This window comes from Dermacentor silvarum, chromosome 6, assembly GCF_013339745.2.
Source record: "Dermacentor silvarum isolate Dsil-2018 chromosome 6, BIME_Dsil_1.4, whole genome shotgun sequence".
Taxonomy (NCBI): Eukaryota; Metazoa; Arthropoda; class Arachnida; order Ixodida; family Ixodidae; genus Dermacentor; species Dermacentor silvarum.
Genome location: NC_051159.1, coordinates 8125763 through 8139224, shown reverse-complemented (window position 1 = coordinate 8139224; position 13462 = coordinate 8125763). Strand labels below are relative to the sequence as shown.

The 13462-nt window shown below is 45.8% G+C and overlaps 2 protein-coding genes across 2 annotated transcripts in view; one reads left to right on the top strand and one right to left on the bottom strand.

The window, feature by feature from the left end:
* Positions 1 to 6924, bottom strand: part of LOC119455278 (CDK5 regulatory subunit-associated protein 3) — a 36606-nt gene extending 29682 nt beyond the window's left edge. The window contains exons 1-7 of the mRNA XM_037716681.2: positions 6808 to 6924; positions 6474 to 6519; positions 6024 to 6155; positions 5756 to 5905; positions 5569 to 5657; positions 5384 to 5473; positions 2642 to 2781 (exon numbers count right to left, since the gene is read on the bottom strand). Of these exons, the coding sequence (XP_037572609.1) occupies positions 2642 to 2781; positions 5384 to 5473; positions 5569 to 5657; positions 5756 to 5905; positions 6024 to 6155; positions 6474 to 6519; positions 6808 to 6813 (653 nt within the window). The 5' untranslated portion in view covers positions 6814 to 6924. The remainder of the gene's footprint in view (positions 1 to 2641; positions 2782 to 5383; positions 5474 to 5568; positions 5658 to 5755; positions 5906 to 6023; positions 6156 to 6473; positions 6520 to 6807) is intronic.
* LOC119456414 (putative deoxyribonuclease TATDN2) overlaps positions 1 to 13462 on the top strand; it is a 362817-nt gene that overhangs the window by 38257 nt on the left and 311098 nt on the right. The window lies entirely within an intron of this gene.

The following is a 13462-nucleotide window of genomic DNA, read 5'->3' as shown; positions in this document are numbered from 1 at the left end:
AGGTCTGCCAGACCCAAAAATTTTAGGTTTTACGTGTCACAATCTAATTATGAGGCCCACCGCAGTGGGATAGTCCAAATAAATTTTAACCACCTGGGGTTCTTTAACGTGCACCTAAGTACGCAGGTATTTCTTGCATTTCACCCCCATCGAAATGTGGCCACTGCGGCAGGGTTCAGGCCCATGACTTCGAGCTCAGCAGTGCAATGCCTTGAAGCTACCACTTACTGCTTAGTGGCTATGGCTACTCTTGCAGAGGTCTCTGGGCTGTTGGCAGACACATAAATAAACAAGTAAATAAATAAATAAATCCATCTATCTGTCATCATCATTATCACCACCATCACTGGCATATTTACTCGCATTGCAGAAGTTGAAAGCCTATTCTAGCAACCTTCAGTTCATCCTGTCCTGCATGAACTGACTGCATCAGTCGAGCCCTTTAGACCTAGTGTGCTTTGGGCTCAACGTACTACATTTTCACGCATACTGCCCACATGAGAACTTCAGGAAGTTGAGGTATACAAAAGTATACAAAATTTATTTTGTGTTAATCTAGCAGTGTTTAGCATAAATTTTCATTTTGGTATACAACTACCAATGACTGGAACTACTTTCTTGCCGATATAATGTCAGTTAAAGACTGTGCACTTTCGTGCCAAACTTTATTTCAATTTTTTTTTAATTGTGGCAACAGCATGTGACCTCAAATCCTGCTCTTTATTGTATTTGTGGCAGAACTTCTCACTAATGGTACATTTGGCTGTTCGAAATAGAGCGCTCGGATCCCATTCGGCTACTTCTTTCAGAACGCTGTGCTCAAGCTCAGAGCACCCGGAGACACTCTCACCATCGAACTGTGAGCACGACTGAGATCCAGCTCAGCTCTGATCATGGGGCTCCTGCAGCTTTCGTTGCTGACGTGACATCTGCTGTGCTGGCATGCGTAACACTGCCTCAGCCTTGTTCATTTACAACTGAACAATGGACGTGCTTCCTCTTCTTGCCTCCATTTTTTTTCCTCTTTTGGTCTGGTGAGTGTCTGCACATTCAGCTTGGTCACACTTTCTCTGGCTCCGATAAAGAAAAGGCTTCCCGTCGTTGCAATCCGAGTCTGAGTGCGGCAGCGGCCGTTCCTGCAATTAGCGTCGGTGTCCCTTGGCGTAACCGAATGAGCGAGCATAGCAAAGGATGAAAGAGTGAACGCGGTGCGCAGTGGGCGATGAAAGACAGCGATAGCAAAGAGAGCGCGAGGAGGAAAGCGGAGGAGGAGGGTATGGCAAAAGCATGAGAAGAAAAGCGTAGCACGCAAGACGGCTCTGCGGCTACGAGATGGTGCCAGAGTAGTGCGTGTGCTCTGTTCGCAGATGATGCCACTGATATCATACATAGAAAAAAAGTGCTGCATGAGCGGACGTCTGTCTGCAGCGGCTCCTGTGAATTGCGCCCACGCGTCATCCACGCGCTGCCTCTCGCGATGTCCGGATTAGTGAGGCAGTCGCGCCACACTTCACTCCGTTTGCAACGTGGCGCATGAGACAGATTGTCCAAGCCAGCCAATATATCAAAAATGAAAACACATATACAGATGCACTCAAATTTCGCTTCAAAGAGTATCGTAATCACCGGTAAATTTTAAAATTTCCCTTCTGCTTTCAGCTTTAGGCAATCTTACCATACATTCAGCACAAATATTGCCAGTACTGTACAAATTTATAAGTGCTAATTAGTTATTGTTGTACCCGCCGTGGTTGCTCAGTGGCTATGGTGTTGGGCTGCTGAGCACGAGGTCGCGGGATCGAATCCCGGCCACGGCGGCCGCATTTCGATGGGGGCGAAATGCGAAAACACCCGTGTACTTAGATTTAGGTGCACGTTAAAGAACCCCAGGTGGTCCAAAATTTCCGGAGTCCCCCACTACGGCGTGCCTCATAATCAGAACTGGTTTTGGCACGTAAAACCCTATAATTTAATTTAGTTATTGTTGTAGACATGCAACCCACTCTCCTCTACAATACCTATACTCTGCTTCATGCAAAGCAAGCAACACCACAAAAGGCTAGAGGGTCTTCTTGCCGTGCCTGCATTAACAAAAAAAAAAAACATCAAAGAAAGACTCAGGTGTGTTTCACGTTTTCCAATGTAACATTAGGCTTCTTACTTTTGATGTCCCAAGATTTGATATAATTATTACATGAAGGGCACTGTAGACCTGAGCCTATTTACCACCACACATGTGGAGTACCAAGCACACCACTAGCGCTCATAACCAATACATATTATGTTGCATACCACTGCTTTTGGTTCCTGTGTTCCTTTCTTTTGCGGCCTTGATTACACACTGAAAGCTACAACAAAATTAATACTGAAACCACAAAAGTGCACAATTTAACCTTACGTCGACAAGTTGCAGTTGTCGCCGTAAGGTCAAGTAGGTATTCCACAGAAAGTATCGCAGATCAAAACTCCACTGGGAAATATGCTGCGTGAAAGTTTTGTGACCGGACTAATTGCGTAGCTTCTGCTGTGTTGCCTACGAAGTATGAAATCGAGTGGAGGAAAGGAGCTTCAGGATATGTAAAATAAATAAAATACGAAAATTTTCCCTAGGGTTGACAGCCTTGCACAAGCGTAAATCTACCTTGATGGCACTGTGAAGCCAAGGAACAGCCTGTAGAGGTCGATGGCTGGCTGCGCTTTGTGCAGTTCCTTGACGGCACCTTCAAAGAGGCCCGGCAACTCGTCCAGTAGTGAGAGAAGCTCCTTCTTGACGCACTCGCCCTACGAGAAACGTTCATCCATCAGCCCAACAGAACACGAAACGGAAAATTGTCATCCGCTGGACTGTAGCATGAAGCTTCATGCTAGAGTCGGATGAATGACAATTTTTTCCCTTTCATAAACCTTCTGCACCTTGCGGACTTTGGCAGAAATAATTTGCAAGCCAAACAACTTGCACAAAATATGTTGTTAAAGCCAAGCTTTTTTTCGCTCTTCCCCGCACTTTGCGTGGACGGTTGTCTGGCCAAGCAGACAGTATTAATTCCCGACACAATGCAATAAAGCTGGTGGCTTGTTTGCAGGCCAGTACTGGAGGCAATCGCAGCACCCACGTGCTTCTTAGCATTAGACAAATAGAGCTAACCAATAAATGTGCCCGGCAACATCTCTTGGCAAGACTAACAGGAAGCAATCACTTGACAACGACAATCATCCTCCCGATGCTTTCTGTAATATTTTTTCAGCTTAGAAGAAGTCAGATGCTTTCTAGGCTTTACTACAATCAATAGAGAAATAGTCTGGACAAAAATAAAATCTTCACTATATCATTATCTTCACTCTAGCTGTAGCTCACCATCTTGCTTATCTGTAACTACGATAAATGGTTGATTCTCACTAAACAGAGCGCAAATTTACTCTTCATTAAAACACCGATTACACATCCTTGGCTCAGAAGTGCTGAAATAATGTATGTGCAATGTTTTCTTCTTGTCTTGTCAGAACTATCTCGAGCCACACAAACAGTCTATAATAATCCTTCTCAGTCTCTTTTAAGTTTAATGTGCCTCTAATCACATGAAGAGCTGAAGCGATGTGCAACACCTGCCATAGGAACGGAGGGGTTGCTGTCATCAGACGCGTGTACGCTGCTGCTGTTTTACAAGCACACTATGATAGGAAACAATGGTGACCACTTTAATAAGAATTCAAGGCAGACAGTGCACGCACAAATCATCATTGTTACTTTTAAAACAGTGTGCTGAAAGTGCAGTTTCGATGGCCCCACTATACATGTAATTCCAGATATAGTATATTAATTATTTTTTTCTATATTTTTTGTATCTGTTTCTTCACTGCAGCCATCTTCACTATATCAGAACTCGGAAGGGTCTGAGGAGCCCTGGCTCGAGTCTATGCAGTCATAATTTATGCTGCAGCATGAGAACTGGGCAAGTTCAGTTATGGTAACTGGAATGTGCTTTCTTTGTCATTTGTTTTTATTCGTTGGATATTCTTACTAACATAATGTTACAAATTAATTATCATTTTATTTGTGTTCAAATATCAAATGTCCTCTCTTAATTCTTACATAGTCACACTACCGTATGTCATTCTGCCCTTGCTAAAGATTGCTTCTCAAAAACTTAATTACATTGCGTATTGGATGCAATTACAGTGTTGAAGAGTGGAATGTGCCGCAATACAACACATATAAGTATGGACTGGTGAACCAGATATTCACCGAAAAAAAGACATGCAAGCTCAACACGAGAAACTTCCCACGAAAAAAAAGAGTGGGTGAAAGTTCGTCTAGAAAAATGTGTTCATCTAAAAATATATGAATTTTCAGATGGAAATAAATATTAAAGAATAGAGTATGTCAAATTTTAGGAAAATAAAAGCCATAAGCTCTGTACCTTAGCTATTTTATAATGCAAGTGCACAGACAAGAGGCAAACACTAGAATGCCCAACATTCAATGCCCACACACTGCTTACAAATAAATCAAGAAATAAACTACCGAACATAAGAACTCAAGCAATGCCAAGTACCATGTATATTGCATTGCTCAGGAGAGACCCCGGCATCACCGATAATTTTTACTTTCTTAAGTAACAGCCATGCATCGTAGAATTGTGTTAATGCATTCCTTTGGTCGAGCATGCAGTCACATGCTGTGCCACTTGATTTGAAGCTGTGTGGCTAGGCTGCTAAAGAAAAAAAACTTTTTCGCAGCATCTCTGGTCTCCAGACTTCTGCTCCCAACTGTGCATGACTGAGAACTGCATAGACCGCTAGAATTTTCCAAAAACTGATGCTCTATTCTGAGGGTGTTGAGTATAGCAGACACAGTAAGCTATGTCAATGTGCTAAAATCATCATTTCGTTTTTTATTTCACCAGACGGCAGATCCAGTGCATGTCAAAAATAATACAAAACAGGAGTTTGCTAGCAGGTGACATTAAGACCCAAAACTTTCTGTACAACAAGGAAATTATGTGTTGCTTTTTGTACACTGAACTGTATACTCTGTATACTGAAGAGTTTTAGCCGAGCACATACATATTAGCACCACTGATTCCAAGAAATTAAAGAACTGAGTCACAAACACCAATGCTGGCAGCAACATCTTGCAACACTGCATTCAATAAAAAATATGCTGGAAAGTTCTGTTGCACTATGGTTCTGTAACAAGAGATCCACATAAGTAGGTTTGGACAGACTGTTACAATATGTCGACCCCAGCGTTGTGATTATCAACTCAATACTGGTACTATAGTGCACCAGTAATGCTAATATGTGTACATTCAGGCACAAGGAACAAATGAAGAAGTGATTAGAATAAGCAGCAGAAATTGTTTTTTTTTTTTTTTTTCTGTACCTTGATGCCCAACTGCTTGCATTCTTGCTGGTACCTGTCCCTGAGGTCTTGGGCATGCTTGGCATAATCAGCCTCTTTCTTGACTGCTTCCTGGTTATAAAGACAAAGCACAAGTCATCACACCACATATATAACCTCTAAGCATCTGCCATTCTCTTACTGTAGCTATCTTACGTGGCAATTACCTCTTGGATCTGTTGACATTTTGATATCTGCCGCTTTAGTGCTGGTACTTCGTAGTTGACCGTGCGTATGATCATCTGAGCAGCTTCCGCTGAACAAAGAATAAGCGTGAAATCAGTCCTTTCCTTGCTGATAACATCACGGTTGAGTAAAAGTTTCGGAGTAATGGTGAAAAATGACAGCTGTTACCAAGGTAAACATTGTCTTTTTCGTAAAGGCGAATAATTTCCTGCCAGTCCTTCATCCGCTGGGAGGAGTACCGGCCAAAGAGGTTCTTGGTGCTGGCCTCCGTGTCCTTCAAGATTTCCACTATCCTCTGGCAGTGGAAGTAGTGAATGTCTGCACAGGACACAAAACGTGACTTGAGGCTTTCTATATTTATCACGGCGTCTAAGTGTGACGTCATGTTCTCCTGCGACAGCAGGTGAAGAGCAGCAATTAATATGAGAAGGCTCACATGTTCCTGCGAGAAGGTTCATAATTTCCTCGACTTCAGGCATGTCCTGGATGGCGCCATTGATCTTCTCTCGTACGATGAGCGCTTTAGCTTGCCAGTCCTTGTTGCAGTGTCGTCTGCTTATCAACCAATCTGAAAATTATGCAGAAGTGAAACCATCTGCCAACAGGTATATTATCACTCCTTCATCGTGACGGCACACGTCAACCTATCTAGCGCCAGTAAGCTAGATAGCAGCACTTCGTTGGTGCACTTGCTTTAAACAGGCCAGTGTGATGCGGCCTCACTAAAGCAACAAAAACAAAGAAATATATATTTTAACGATCCAGCTATGCAATATTAGCGGGAACATCCAAGAGCGCCCCTTGACACTGATGCTTACGGCGGGGCAACTTGGCAGGCAGTCATTGAATACTCAGGTCAATAAAAACTTTAGCCGTCGCAACTTACCCAATAACTTGTTTGTTTGGATATCAATCGGAAGCAAGACCTCGTCCTGCGCGAAAAGTGAGCAAATAATGATTGGCCAGATAGTCCAGCAAGATAAAGAAACAAACAACGCGAACTAGGAACATTTGCCGACTTCAGCATGAGCCACGCAAAAGAAGCGTGTCGTCGTTACAATACGAAAATGATGAACACGCGATTCAGACGCCAAGCAGGATACCAGCTAGCAGACTACAAACTATCAAGTGACACTGCTCTCCTTAACCAGAACGTAATCTCACAAATATTGGCTCACTAACCGAATCAATAACACAAATGAGAAAAATAAAAACAATACCTGCATGGTGTTGCGATTGTTTGACGTAAATAATCTGTAGCATATGACACGATTTCACTTTCCGCACGCCAACGAACACGCAAACACATCGGCCGTGAGCCAGGGTTGACTAGGCTTGATAGAAAGGCCTGAGAAATAAGAGGGCGCTACAAAACAGTCATAAAAATTTTACCGTTATATTTTGAAACCTGCAAATTCGAATCTACCTGCAACTGGTAGATCCATATTTCACATATATTCCAAGAATGGGAAATGAGCGAAATTAAAACTGAAATATTTGCTTTACAGTGTCGCGAGCTTTTCAACGCTCCAGTAGTGAAGCTCCAGTCTCCAATCTAATCTCGCACAACAAAGTTGGTAGTGTGACTGGTAAGTTGGTTTATTGTAGATGTTCTAGATCCCAGCCTAGAACCCATATTGGGTATGTACATTGCTGTATGTACAGCATGTACAGGCGCATAGCTTTGTTCGAATAGATAGTGTTCATGTGACGTCACGAAGCCTTATCTCACCGCGCTGGTACCCAAAGATGGCGACTACGATGACGTCAGTGCAACGTATTATCACGCGCAAACTATTTTGCTTTTTGACGGCGATTGTTTTTCACCGGTTTATCACTGTTATCGCTCTGATGTACGACGCATGACGCGCTTGTCGTTGCTGTCATGTTCCTTGCATACGCCCCTTCTCGACCTGCTGGTACCCAAATTTGGCGTCCGCGATGACGTCCGTGCAACCCGCATTAAACTAGTTCGTATATAACCGGGTTTGACTGCAAAGCAATGTAGTTCACTCCCGAACAAATCAAAAGGAATGCACTTATTATTCAGATACTAAGTATATTTTGATGCATCAGGGTGAAATCCATTGCACAGTCCTTGGACGGAGCGGCTCTGGGGCCCCCCTCCTGCCCCCATGGAGCACCGAGTGATGGAATTCATTTTCGCACTCCCACATAAACGGTAAATCATGCTATGCCCACCAGTAGAAAAATCCTGGCGCCGCCCTTGATTCTTGGACCTTATATAATATGATGCAATTGACATATTTCACCGACGATATCGTCCCTGAAGATGGGTTGTTCTGCGTGTTAAAACAGTTGTGTCACTGATGTCACGAATAGGAGAATTCAAAGAGGGAAACACGCAACATGTTTTAGCGTTGACATTTGGGGCGTGGCGACGTTGCAGTTAAACTCGGTGCGTCAGTTTTATTCCTTGCAGTCGTTCGTATACCAATACCTAAATGCTTACAATGGCGTGCTACCTGACAACCACGTGGTCACGCAGCGCCAAATGATGTCAGATATGGAGTCATACGCTAAATACACGTCAGAAGCACGTGTTATGAGTATGCTGCTTTACGTCTAACTTCTTTCACGACCTGCCAAAGAATATTACTATCTGGAAAATACAGCACATCCTCTGCTGAGGAAAGCTCGTTGTTTATCTTGCGAGTGCAAACGCCGCGTGCTTACAGGAACACCAAACAGAAGTAAATTTACTAGTATATTCTTCCAGGACTTCATTCGCATTTATTTGGTGGAAATGGTGGTTGTGAAAGGGATCCTGAAACGATTTTGACGTTTTTGTACAAACGTACTGAGTCGTTAGGGCAGGTCCTTCTGATCATTAATTGACGCATCTAAGTGCTCCGCGTAAAGTGTGTAATTTATTATAAAGTTTTAAAAAGGCACATCGCTACCAATCGCAGCACGCCATTCGGCTGAGTTTTCAGCCGCCCCTGACCAGGTGACGCGATTTGACCATATGACGTCAGTAAGGCGAGCTATGCCAGGGCGCGTCATCGATCATTTTTCCAACATTAGGGTGAACAAATTGGTTCGTAATAGTTGAAATGTTAGTTAATTTGTTTCTATAAAAAGAAAGTAACAGAATGAGAATGCTCAATAACAATGTATCACTACACAAGCACTTCCGGCACACAGCAAGTGTCGTCTAGCTGCTTGTGTTACAACGTGCTCCGTGTTGACGCGAGATGCGCGGTCTGTGTTGGTCTCGATTTATCTTTCGCGAGCACCATGGTTGGTCCGTTGTGGGCTGCAAACGTAGCGATCGGTGACATGTCAAGCTCGACATCGTGTCCCTCTGCAATGCAAACATGCGAGCGAAGTGGCTGCAGCGCTGGTTGTTGGTATCCGATCGGCACCAGCATCTGCGCGTTTGCGGCTGTCACTTCACACCGAAGGATTACTATATGCAACAGTAGCGTTTCGCGTGTCCAGTATTAGGGTAAACGGAAGCGCAATCTGACTGGGCCTGGGCGTTTTACGAGATGAGCAGGGGCGCAAACGTGAACGGCCTGGACGGTGCAGCCACCTGCGCGGTGGCACAGCGCTCAACCAAACACAGAACTAATATAGCAGTGATCAAGTGTATTCAACTTCGCTGCTGGTGTAAATTTTATTGCGATAGCAATTATATGGACACTTCAACCGGATTTCTGCCGTCGCCGTGAGGTTCCCTATAGATAAAATCTTCGCCGCGTGCCGTATGCCCGAGCGGAAGCGTGCGGGGACGCGCGCTATCATGGAGAGCGAACGCACTCAATCTCCCACGCGCAAGCAAGGAAGCGGGAAGCCAGCGCTGGAGGGAGCGGGGGGGGGGGGGGGGGGGGGCGCACTTTCACTCTGCCAACAACCGCGCTCGTCGCTCGCTCGCACCTTCTCTTATCTCCACACGCGGCTCTGACCTTTATGCGCCGTGCATTCGCCGCTCAGTTTCCGTTGAAGCGATAGACCGCACGTACCTTCGCCGCTGCGGCGTATCCGCTTGCTGCCAGAGTTTTGACGGTCGTTGTCTGCAGTCATTCAGTGTGATCTATTCATGTTTGTTTGTGCGCGCTCACACCACGCTTGTTCATTCAGTTAGTAATAGTCGGGCCACATTTTCCAACGCACGCTACACATGCAATGCTGCCCGGATCGGCTGTGCAGTGCTACAGGTGTGTCCCTTCGCACGCGCTGCCCACGCGAAGCGCTTCTCATCAACACCACCGTTTCACACGCGCCTTCTCGTGGTCATCGAGTCTCTCTTCATGTCGGTCCACTTACGCCGCAGCACACCTGCTTACTTAATCAGCTCATGTTTACTACAATTCATATTGCTACCAAAGCCGCTCACCTTACTTCGTATGACATTGCTGTGTTGCTATCGCATTCATTGCTTCGCCCTTAGGGCGAAACTGTGACATTTTTTTTTGCAGGAGCGTAATCGTGAACACGTTATTTTTCTAGATGTTTAAAATGCTTTACACTTGGTTACAGCGATATTAGCATGCAGACTGGACTGGCTGGACCATGCAGACCGATGAGGTTGCTCACGTACATCTGCGCAGAAGCGCCTTCATTATAGCAATAATAGTGTGGAGGGGCCTTAGTTTACACCTCCGCGATATATTTTACGATATATTGGCATCGCACCGATCACCACATCGACTGGCAGAACCACCGACGCGCAGCGTTATATACCAGGTGTTTCAGCGAACACTTTCAAATTTTTTTAGAGGTTGCCTGTGGCAGATAGCACCATTCTAGTTCATGAGCTGGTCTACTCGAAGAGGCGGACATTACTTGCTAAAGAAATTGAAATGCATAATCGACTAATTAACAAAATGTACTAATTAAGTTTTAGCTAATTACCCTATGGCCCATATTGCAATTTACACATTCTAGCCGTGGAGTTCGCCAGGCGGATCCACTTGGAATGAATTCTCACGATGACACCAGTTTCGAGATATTAATTCCCGAACTTTGCAAAGAAATGCATTGACGTTCCAGTTACTTTCCTAAGTTTTATGCAATGAAGCAAGAAAGTAACTGAATTAGTTAAAAACTTCAGTAGTGATCTTTTGTTAATTATACGATTATGCATTTCATTTTTTTTTTTTGTGCAAGTAATGTCCGCCTCTTCGTGTAGACCAGCTCATGCACAAGAATTGTCGTTCAGTGGCGTACCAACTAATTCCCGACTGGGGTGGCAAACCGCAAGCGACCCCATATATCCACCTCACACACACACACACACACACACACACACACACACACACACACACACACACACACACACACACACACATATATATATATATATATATATATATATATATATATATATATATACAGAGAAAGATCAGGTCGCTTGCGGTTTGCCACCCCAGTCGGGAATTAGTTGGTAGTAATTATTTGATATATGTATATATATACAGTCACGGTAATAACAGGACAAGCAACAGCCGGCCACACAGCAGAAGAGCTCCGATCGAGCAGCACGTCTTTTTCGTCGTCTTCGCCTCTTCTCACCGAATACTCCGTGGCGCGCAAACGCAAGCAAACTGTAACCGCACAACACACCACACGCAAATGCACTGAATTGATGTGCCTTTATATTCTGCCCCTTCAAAAGCATCGGCTCGATGTTTTCGAAGTAGGGTAGGCAGGAGATCAGCGTGCGTAATATGGCTTCACCCTAGCCAGGTGGACGATGTCCGGTGGTGGTGTACGGCGGGGGCTTCGCGTGGTGCTCTCTGGAACAACCTTGTAGTTGACGTCATTGAAGCGTTGAAGAACCCGGTAAGGTCCGATATAACGACGGAGAAGTTTCTCCGACCTCCCGCGTTGGCGGACGGGACTCCACATCCATACTTCGTCTCCGGGGCGGTAGGGTAACTTCTCTATGGCGGAGGTTAAACCTGTGAGCTTCGTAGTGTTGCTGAGAGCGAATGCGCAAGCGAGCTAGCTGACGAGCTTCCTCGGCACACTGGGAATATTGGGTAGCATTCACTGTGGTAGATGCGAAGGCGTTGAGCAGAAGCATTACGTATAATATGGTGGCAACCTGGCGGCCGTGAAGCAAGCGGAAAGAAGTAAATCCTGCGGTTTCTTGAACGGCGGTAAGGTTACGAAAGGAAGAACGCGGTCCCAGTTCTTGTGATCCACGACGACATACATTGAAAGCATGCCAGCGATGGTCTTCTTGAGTCGTTCGGTTAGGCCGTTCGTCTGTGGATGATAAGCAGTCGCCCGACGATGAACAGTGCCGCTGAGGGTCATTACTTCTTCCAGGAGTTGGGCTGTGAAAGCGGTCCCTCTGTCGGTAATAACCACTGCTGGTGCACCATGGCGGTGGGCGATAGCATGAATGAAGAAGTTGACGGCGTCGTTAGCAGTAGCTCGTTGAAGTGGTCTTGTTTCACAGTAACGAGTGAGATAATCTGTCGCAACTATTATTCGTCGGTTGCCAGCCGAAGATTTAGGAAATGGTCCAAGCAAGTCCATTCCGACTTGTTGAAAGGGTGCCCGGGGTGGTTCGACAGGTTATAACAAGCCAGCTGGTTTCATGGGCGGTGTCTTGCACCGCTGGAAGTCTCGGCATATGTCTTCACGTAGTGCTTGACGGTACGGGACAGTTTAGGCCAGTAGTACTTGTGGCGGATACGTGCGAGAGTGCGCACGTGAACCCCAAATGATCAGAAGACGGTTCGTTGAGACTATAGCATGCGTAATCTCTTCTCGCATCGCAGATTACACAACCAGAAGATCGGTTAAAGTTAAAGTTGGAGTTAAAGCTTTGCTTCTACAAGACGTTGTTGCGGAGAAAAAACGACGAAATTATGCCTCAGAATCCCCGTGGTGGCTGCGTGAGTTGGCCCTCAAGATAGTCGATGAGTGGGCGAAGCTCCAGGTCATCACGCTGTTGCTGAGCCAAGTCAGACGCTGTGATGGCGCAGAGGAAACTCGCCGTCAGATAGTTCAGGCGGAGTCGTTTCTACAGGAGCGCGGGACAGGCAGTCGGCATCTGTGTGGCTTATAGACAACCGTAACGTCCAGCTCCTGAAGGCGAAGACTCCATCGAGCGAGGCGACCTGAGGGGTTGAGACCGGCAAACCAACGCAACGAATGGTGGTCACTGACTACTTTGGAATTTCTTCGTACAAATATGGTCGGAACTTGGATATCGCCCACACAACAGTTAGACATTCTTTTATTGCGATAGCAATTATATGGACACTCCAAGCGCATTCCTGCCGTCGCCGTGAGGTTCCGTATGAAGTCCAACAGGGATAAAATTGTCGCCGCGCACCGTATGTGCGAGTGAAAGCGCGCGCTTTCATGGAGAGCTAACGCACGGCGGAGAGCAAACGCGACGTCTCCCGTTGTGTGAAAGGCCGTGGGTGGATGGAAGGGAGGGGGAGGAGGTGACGTTTAGCTGTGGCTCTAAATGCGTATCTTGCGACCGGGCGCAAGGGGGAATTGGCGATTCAATCTCCCACGCGAAAGGAGAAAAGCGGGAAGGCAGCGCGGCTTCTACTATGCCATCAACAGCGTACTTGTACTTTGCGCTGCTGAGGGCTGTCGCGCGCACCGTATCTTGAAAGCGATCTCAACATGGCTTTGACCTTTGTATGTTCTGTGCTTTCGCAATAGAGTTAATATAACAAACTCTAGAGGAAAAACTCCCCATAGCGCCCATGTAATGAAATCGGGAACCACAAGGGCGCTGCCATGTTGCTACCCAATGCAGGCGCGCATGCGCAGACGACGAGATGCGATTCAGACGAGGTGCGCAAGAAACGCGATCTAGAGCCTCCGTCAGTATGGTAGCGCCATCTAGTTAAGTCGCCTGCAAACGCAGCT